The sequence below is a fragment of the Grus americana genome, chromosome 2 (genome assembly GCF_028858705.1).
Source record: "Grus americana isolate bGruAme1 chromosome 2, bGruAme1.mat, whole genome shotgun sequence".
Taxonomy (NCBI): Eukaryota; Metazoa; Chordata; class Aves; order Gruiformes; family Gruidae; genus Grus; species Grus americana.
In genome coordinates this window covers 11,937,597-11,946,058 of record NC_072853.1, presented here as the reverse complement: position 1 = coordinate 11,946,058, position 8,462 = coordinate 11,937,597, and the positions used below count along the sequence as shown (strand labels likewise).

Genomic DNA, 8,462 nt, shown 5'->3' with positions numbered 1-8,462 from the left:
TGTTATGGTGGAATCCCACCTGCGGCCCTGAGCCTTAAAAGCTGCTGTCTCTGTTATAAGGATTTGTCTCACTCTGTCACACCTGTGAGAAGGCTGTCAAGGACAGCTGCAACCCCCAGAAGAGCCAAGATCTCCACTGGTACTTTCAGCAGAAGTCTGATCTTGTTGCAGCTAAATTTCCTCAGGATGGTTTCACTCAGAGTACTCTTGTTTGAGCTGACTTGGTGCTTTTATGTGAGATGTAAATAGCTCTTTCTGGTCAGGATCTTAGGGAGAAGTACGGTTTGGTTGTTGTATCGCTTTTTTGTCACTGTGGAGGTGTGCACAGTGGAAGGCTTTGATGAATTAAGAACCATTACCCTATGGATGTAACATCTTACTACAATGAACAACCCTCATCATCTGCACTAAGAAATGTCCCTGCACCCAATGCAGGTAGAACATAGATCCCACTCCATCCCTGGAGCTTTCATGAGACAAAACATCACACAAACTGAACAGTTGTACAGATTTTCCAAAAACTCCCTGTGAGTTCTGATGTTCTCTCGTTTCTCCCTCTTGCAGACACTACATCTGTTCCTTTAGCAGTTGCTGGCAGACAAGACAAGCCCAGGTGCCAACTAATACTATATGATCTTCTGCTGAATTAATTTTCCACTTTTAATATTAAATTATGGGCCAGATCCTCATCGGATTTAATACAGCTATTGCCCACTGAGCAGCTGATGGTCTGGCCTTGTATAGAGATTATTCTTCCTCTCTTTAGAGCAAGAATATGACCATAGAGTTAGAATTTGATCTGACATGTGAAGTCAGTAAAAACATCGATTGTTTCGTGTCCGATGCATCCATCCAGAGAAATCACTAGATTTCAAAAAAGCCGTGGAAAAAACCACACCGTTCAAAAAACAAATAAAAGAAAGAAAGGTTGTAAAAGATACTATAAATCTTTTATTTCTTTTTTACTAGTTACTATGCAATGCCCTTCATTTTGAAGGAAATGGTACAATCAATGATCTGTACTTCTTTCTCAGGAAAAGAAGATATTTGCACTAACAATTCAACATTTACTGACAAAAGACAGCTTACAGAAAATGCTCATGGTGGAAAAAAAATCATATTTTGTGATTACACCTGTTATTGTAGATGATTCCATGAAGGGTTACAATGTCAGGAATTTCAAGTGTGCATTTAAAGAAAGCTTCTAATTCAGTATTAATGCAAAAGAACCATCTAAACCACCAGTGTTTGAAGTCACCCTGATTTCTTCCTATCCACCATTTAAAAAAAATCTAATCTGAAACTAAGCCCATTATACAATACACCTGGCCTTATCACTGCACATTGATTTATAAGAGTAGTCAACACATAATTAACAGTAGATTTCTTACAAATAGAAACTGCTGTTGGAGAGAATGTATTTCCTTCCTCTACTTAGTTACTAGTCTCTGATTTGTTATATAAAATTAAAATTTTGCTTTCAAAAAAATATTTGTTCCTACATGGCTGTTAGAATTATGGTTGGTGCTGTTAACTGTCAGAAAAGTACAGGTGGGAAACCACTCGACAACACACTTCACACACCCAAGGACAGACCTTTGGTGAAGCTTAACCAAAGGAGCAGAGAAAAAGAAAACCACCATTACATTCAAAATCTGAAATATATTCATCACATATTACCTATTTTAGTACTGAGAATGGAACATTGAATTTAAATGAACAAAACTGAGGAAGTTTGCCTAGGGTTTCATTTATACAAAACAATGGAAATTTACCTCCATAGTCTAGGGTCCTTCAGTCTGAAGAATATATTTTTCCAAGTAAGAAAATAAAATTTTTGAATTATCTTTTGGGTATTTTTCCCTGCCTACCCTGCAAATGCCCATCTAGTTGGCCAGGTGAGCTCTACTTTGCATTCACACAGAATCAGGGATAACTTGAAATAGTCTTCAGTTTCTGTCCTTGTTCACTGCCATGGAAGGTGAATGTCTAAATTGTTTTTAAAATTACTCAATCAAGAGATAATTGTAGGTTTTACTATAAAGCCTTTTCCAAGACAGTATTTGCATCAAACACACCAATACTCCAGGGAAATAAGACTGCTCATCTACATTTCCTAGCTGGAGCTACATCTACACATCTGGGGCTTAGTCTTGCCAGCCTTAACATGAGCATAATGATATTCACAGCAGTCATCCTATCAGTAGCAGTAGGTATGCCCAAATGAGTAAATTCATATAGATGATTAAGTGTTTGCACAATCAAAGGCCTTTTAAAACAAATGATATTAACTTTAAATGTTAAAAACGCAAGGGAAAGTTCAAGCATGACAAGACAGACAAAGATATCGGAGAACACTATGCAGCACCATCATCAGCTTCGTTTACAACTACTGTGTAATACACCTCTCTCACCAAATCAGTGCAGCTCCTGCATTTCCAGGGGGAAACTGAGGCCAAAGTTTTGGGCTGGATTCCATGAGCCTTGTGTGGACAAGAGGCCCTTTGAGAAACAGCTTTCACAGCACTACTTGTTCTCCCCCCCACCCCCCCACCCCGTGATTATGCAACTTCAGGTCCTCCATGCTCCCACCAGAGACCTCAGATTGAAATTCCAGGCCCTTATTCACAAAGAAATGTAAATACACACTTAACTTCAAGCACGTGAATAGTTATACTGATTTGCAAGTGGCTCAAGGTAGGGTCTACTCACGACTTCAAACTTCAGTACAGGCTTAGGACCTTTGCTGAACCAGAAGTTCTGCAGAAGAATTACACCCAAATTTCTGTATGTTAAAGAGCCGCAGAGAAGAACACTTTTATCTATTCTTTTCTCCTCTCTTTTGTGATCTACACAAAAGCCTTGAAGTAGACACATACACAACAAAAAGTCTGTTTTCCTGGGAGATCTTTTTCTTTAAAATCAAGCTCTAGAAGTAAAGCATAGTGACAACAAGAAACTAAGCAGTTGTGATGTGCTTCTACAGCAATTCTTGTTGTCACATCCAGCTCATTACGGGTCCGTGGCTTTAAAAAAACAGACTGCTTAGAAACGTTTGCAGTGGTGTTTAGTAGCACCTATTAAGTAACACTTCCTAATCAACAGGTAGGGAAAAAGGTCCAATCTGTTAAAGATTCAACAGTTGCATCTTTATCTGCTGGAATAAGAAATCCCTGTATGGAGGTATCCCTCTTCCAGACTAAATAAAAAAATTCCAGGCTTTCCCCCCACCTCTTCTACTGGTGCACATAATGGAATGGCAAGAGACAGAATAAGTCCTCAAACATAGCTTGCAGAGAAATTTAAGGATTCCAAATATCTATTCTATATACTGACACCTGGGATATACAGGTGTTCAGAAGAGCATATAGGCTTTACAACACAGCAGTCGGCATGCTAGACTCTGCTTTGCTGTGAGGCAAGCTCCCCCCTGCACTCTGTCCTAGCACGGCAGTGCAAGCGCTGGGATTCTTTGCTAAGGCCCCATGCCTGTGTAGGAATTTTATCCCAAAAGGCATGACTGGTACAGAGAAGCACCAAGATCAGCACAAGATATGACTTCAGTTGGTCAAAGAAGCTTTGCCCTCCATTGCCAAGCAAATTTGGTAATTTGGTCCTTTTTTTATAAAGCAAAAAGTGGAAGAAAAAGAACAGAAAAAGCCAGACTACGCAGGCTATCTCAGAAGGAAAGAAATGGCTAAGTGTCATAGTTCTGATGTTTCAGACACAAGGGAAAAATATTTTCACAACCAGTTTACTGTTTAGTACCCTGTAGATACATAATATTTGACATTTATAGCAGTTTCTATACTTTATGACCTAGAATATACTTTAGATCACTAATGAAAAATAAACCCATTCAGAGGACTGGAAAATAATGTGCATAACAACTTACTTTCAAATGCAAGGTTATGAAGGGATTATTATTTTTGTTAACTTTCAAAAATATCTGTAAGAAAATATTATTTTACATACCTATATTACAGCGAAATAAACTTTGTTATGTACAAGGTTTCAGTATGAAAGAAACCACAGCCAGACATTTACTCATGGTCTAGATAATCTCAGTTGTCTCGTATCAGTGAGTACAGAGAGATTCTCCTTCATTCTTTTTCAGACTGTTTCAGTGATCATTTCAGCTTTTAGTGGTTACGAGTAGTTGTATAAAAACTGTGTGCAGACATCCACATATTAACCCTATTACAGTTAGATATGGGTAGTTATGCTCTCAAAGCAAGGTTGCACATCTGCTTGACAACCACAGTAACTTGAGTATAACTCAATTGCATATTGGAGGGGAAAAAAAAAAAAAAGAAACAGTGCAGACACCTGAGCTATAGCATTCTAAGGGAGCTTGGTGTTAAATTCTCCTTTGGATTTGGGTATTTCACAGCCCAAAATGAGAGCATGTGAATCATTAAAGAAACGGTATATGGTATATTTGCATAACCCTAAAAGTTATTTTTCCTCCTGAAGTGAGGATGAAATAGTCTTTCACAGGTTTTTCCTAGCTTGTGTATTTTAGGCAGAAAACACAACACCACAATCTATTTGGATCGCATTGGCAAAGTTGCTTCATACGGTCTTGACTAATCAAAAGCCGGTATCTACCTATTCTTAAATGACAAACTGCTCCCGTCTCAGGGGTGGAAAGGACATGGAGTACTTAGCTATTTGTGGTATAACTGTAAACAACCGCAGGGAAGACAGTATTAACTATGCCTCAAGTTTACATCACACTGTTAGTTTCCATTATTTAAATGAACTCAACCTTATCTTCAAGTTCACCTCGTCACCATTGTGCTTTAAGGGGAAGGAATTTTGCGTTACAGACTGCCTCCAAATCAGCATTTGCTCACACACTTCAGAACCCAGGACAAAGATCTGACAGTGCTGCCTGTGTGGGAGACCAGTTCAAGAGTTGAAAACAAGTTCAGGGAATATTCAAGGGAGGCAGCACCACCCTCCCCCTCCCCTCCTGTTTAATGAGGGACTTGTGCAACAACTTTAGAGGCATGTCCTCTACTTTTCTCTAATGCTATAGCTCAGCTGCCTACCATAAAAATTAGCAAAAAAGTAAACATGAAATCCCTAATGAAGAGGAAATTGCTTTGCAGTAAGGAAGGAAAAAAGGAACACCCAAAACCCCCTGCCTGCGATGCCTTCCAGCCTGTGCTCCCTCCCATCACTTCCCGTCACAGTTGTGTTTACTGTGGTGCAGAACATGCGAGATGCTCATGTCCAGGAGCACCCAGCCAAAAGGGCATCCTCCCGAGGGACAGCTTACTCAAAAAATAGTCTTGCACATCACAGGAGCAACCTGCTTCTACTGCCTTGACGTGTACCACAGATGTAATTGGGAGCTCTGCCATTTGCTTTAGGGGAAGCCAGGCAGCCTGCAACGAGCGCTGGCATAGCTCAGTATCTGCCTGCAAGAGTCCCAGCACACACCAGTGCGCAGACTCCTCAATCAGGGTTGCAAACTTCCTCCTCCCTTGGGACTGGTAAGCAATAAATACATCTTCTGTCCTCAAAGCCACACACTGATAGCAAAGGAGGAGGTCCCCCAGCCCACCTGCTATTTCCTATCAATGAAGAAGGCACCCATTAAAATTAGGGGAAATTTCTCCTTTACACCTTCTGGGGGCTGGCTACCAATCCATAAAGCCTTGCACCAGGCAAGCAAGCAGCTTGTTGCAATACCAACAGAAGCCACAACTGAAAAGAAACGGGAAGAGAAGGGAAAACAATATCCTCCTGCTTCTCAGCTACCAAACTAATCATGCGCTCAGAGCTACATGGCCATGTCCTTAAAGTTGATGGCTCCTTCTTAATAGTATTAAATACTCTTAACTTCTGCTGATAAGTAGATGTCAAAGGCATTTAGCATCTTGTAGGGTCAGGCCTACTGGCAGATGGTTGAGGGGAAGGTTATGCACAAAGAGGGAAGAGAAGAAGGGAAAGAGGTGAGAGTGGAGAGGGGTAGAATTGCCCTGAGTTTTATCCTCTACGAATAAGTCAGTGGTTTTATCATCAAGCACTGAAGGAGTTAAGCACTAAAGCACAGACACTTAATCAGCTTTCCCCCTTCCTTTCACATGTGATTGGAATGAAGCTGCACCAAAGTGGCCCAAAGGGCTTATAACAGCTCAATTTCGCAGCCTTCAGTTTTAATCCCCATCACCCAGGCTAAGCAGCATGGTGGTGCTGAGGCTGCTACTCCACAGCAGTCTGAGCACCTGGATGATGATGGTCTTCCTCCTCCTCTTCCTCCTCCTCTGCTGCCTGCAGGTGGCTGGAGAGCTCCTGGATCACAGCAGCCCTACCAATCTGGTCATTTCTCCTCTTCTCCATAATCAGATCCTCCAGGCTCTGAAACTCCAGCGTGTGGCTGCGCTTGTCACCCAGCCGGATCTGCAATCGGTAGGGCTGCTTGCCTATGCGCAGCTCCCCGCCGATTTTAAACTCCCGCTTGCCGTACCGGCACCAGGCAGCAAAACACTCAGAGTTTCTCCAGCTCAAGTCCCGGTCTTTGCAACCCACCTGCTCCAGGGCATTGCGCACCACCACAGCCGGGCTGAGGGGTTTGTAGCGGTACAGCCGGTTGGCAATGCGGCCCCGTCTGCCCTGGCTGGCATCGGTGAGGAAGCTGTTCACCACCTCGAGCCTATGCAGGTGCACAACTTGAAAATCCCCGACATAGACCACCCAGTGTGGATACTGGGCCTGGCACACAAACTCCACCAAGTCACCTGGTTTGCATCTATTCAGCAGGTTCTCCGGGGTGTAGGTGCTCAGATGCCCCCCCCCACCTTCATCACCCTCCTCCGGCAGTGTGTCCTCCTCAGAAAAGCTCTTCTGGTAAATACACTCGTCCCGGTAATAGACTGAGCACTCCACCTCATGCAGCTGGGGATCGTAGGGCTGCAAGGCAGGGTGCTCACCCCCCAAGTCGTGCACTGAATCCTGCTGCTGCTCCAGGTCATCATCATCATTTGAAAAGATGTACGAGACCCCGATCCTGGGCCCTTCATCTCTGTCCATACCTGTCGGGTCGGCCGTGGGAACTTCCTTGTAGTTCAGATGGGTCAGCTTCTCCACCTGGTTCCCCATGCCCGCTGCAACGACAGACACACAGCGGGGCCATGAAGGCGGGCGCGGGGTGAGAAGCAGCGGGGTGGCAGAGCACGGCTCAGCCTACACACGCACCCCACCTCTGCCCGCTGCACCACAGCCCTTGCGAGAGCCCCTCGGGGAGGGGCAGCGGTGGCCGCAGGAGGGTGCGGAACCCCCTACCTGCACGGAGGAAGGCGAGGCGGCACCACCACCTGTTAAGCGGCAGCGAGGAGGAGGAAGGCGCAGGAGCCGCCGGGGGAGAGGGCAGGCACCGAGCCACCTGTTAGAGGGGGGCTGCAAACGCCGGGGGAGGTCTGGAGGTCCGAGCTGCGGACGGCCGACTTGCGTCCCCCGAAAACCGCACAGGCGCGCACCTGCCCGCCGCCGTGCCGAGCCGAGCCGTGCCGGGCTGCCGGCCAGGTGCGCCTCCCCACCGCGCCCTCCCCCGGCACCGGGCGGCTGCAAACTTACCCGGCGGGGAAGGCTGCGCGGCGCCGGGAGCGGCTCTACGGGGAGCGGGCGGCGGTGCGGCTGCTGGGGCTGGGCGCGCAGCGCGGCTGGATCATGGCACCGGCCCGGCTCCGCGCTCCCCGCGCAGCAGCAGCGCCCGTGCGCCGCGCTGCCGGCACTCGGGGCTGTGCAACAAGCGCCGGAGAGGCACGGCCAAGGGGAGGGAGGACGGATCCGGCTGCGGACGCCCCGGCGAGGGCTCAGCCCCCAGCATTTAAAGAGGCAGCTCTTTTTTTTTCCCCCCCTTTCTCCCCCCCCCCCCCCCGCGTCTCCTTCCTCCCCCCCTCCCTTTCCTCCTCCCCGCACCTTTTTCCCTCTCCTCTCTCCTACGCGCCAAGCGCTTTGCTTCCCGCCGAGGCTGATTTGCAAGCGGAGGTCGGGCAGCAGGGCTCTCGGCGCCGCGGCTGCAAAGCTCTTCGCGGCGCTTGGCGGCGGGAGCGTGTGTGCAACACACTCGCACACAAACTCGCACACACACACGGCCCCTTTAAGGGAACGGTGCCATAAGGCAGCCTAACCCGCCAGTTTGGGGGGGGGAAGTAAAGCAAGTGGGAGCCGGAGTTTGCCCGGGACAGCACCGAGAGGCGACGCAAAGCTTCGATGCGGGGCCGTGGCAATCACCCCGGGGCGCGGAGGGGCGCGCAACGGCCCGCGGCGGGAAGCGCCGGCCCCGCAGCCCCTCTCCGCGTAATCCCCGCCGGGGCGCCGGGAGGTGCCTCTTTGGGGCTGCACACAATAACAGGAAAGTTGTAAAGCGAACAAAATCAAAGAGTCAGGGGCTCTCCTGGGCTGACTTAGTGCCTTCGATTCCTCCATGAGCGGAGCGTGTAATTAGT

General features: G+C 47.1%; 1 protein-coding gene across 3 annotated transcripts; it reads right to left on the bottom strand.

Moving 5' to 3' along the window:
* Nucleotides 1-931: 931 nt before the first annotated feature.
* Nucleotides 932-8,093, bottom strand: LRATD2 (LRAT domain containing 2). Of its 3 annotated transcripts, none has more exons than XM_054816422.1 (2): nucleotides 7,933-8,093; nucleotides 932-7,118 (listed from the first exon to the last, which is right to left on the bottom strand). In XM_054816422.1, the coding sequence occupies exon 2, from the start codon at nucleotides 7,111-7,113 to the stop codon at nucleotides 6,217-6,219; it is 897 nt and encodes a 298-aa protein (XP_054672397.1). In that variant the 5' UTR covers nucleotides 7,114-7,118; nucleotides 7,933-8,093; the 3' UTR covers nucleotides 932-6,216. The 3 variants fall into 3 exon arrangements, with proteins under 3 accessions (XP_054672397.1, XP_054672395.1, XP_054672394.1); XM_054816420.1 differs by lacking the exon at nucleotides 7,933-8,093 and adding an exon at nucleotides 7,297-7,834; XM_054816419.1 differs by lacking the exon at nucleotides 7,933-8,093 and adding an exon at nucleotides 7,588-7,834.
* Nucleotides 8,094-8,462: the final 369 nt, after the last annotated feature.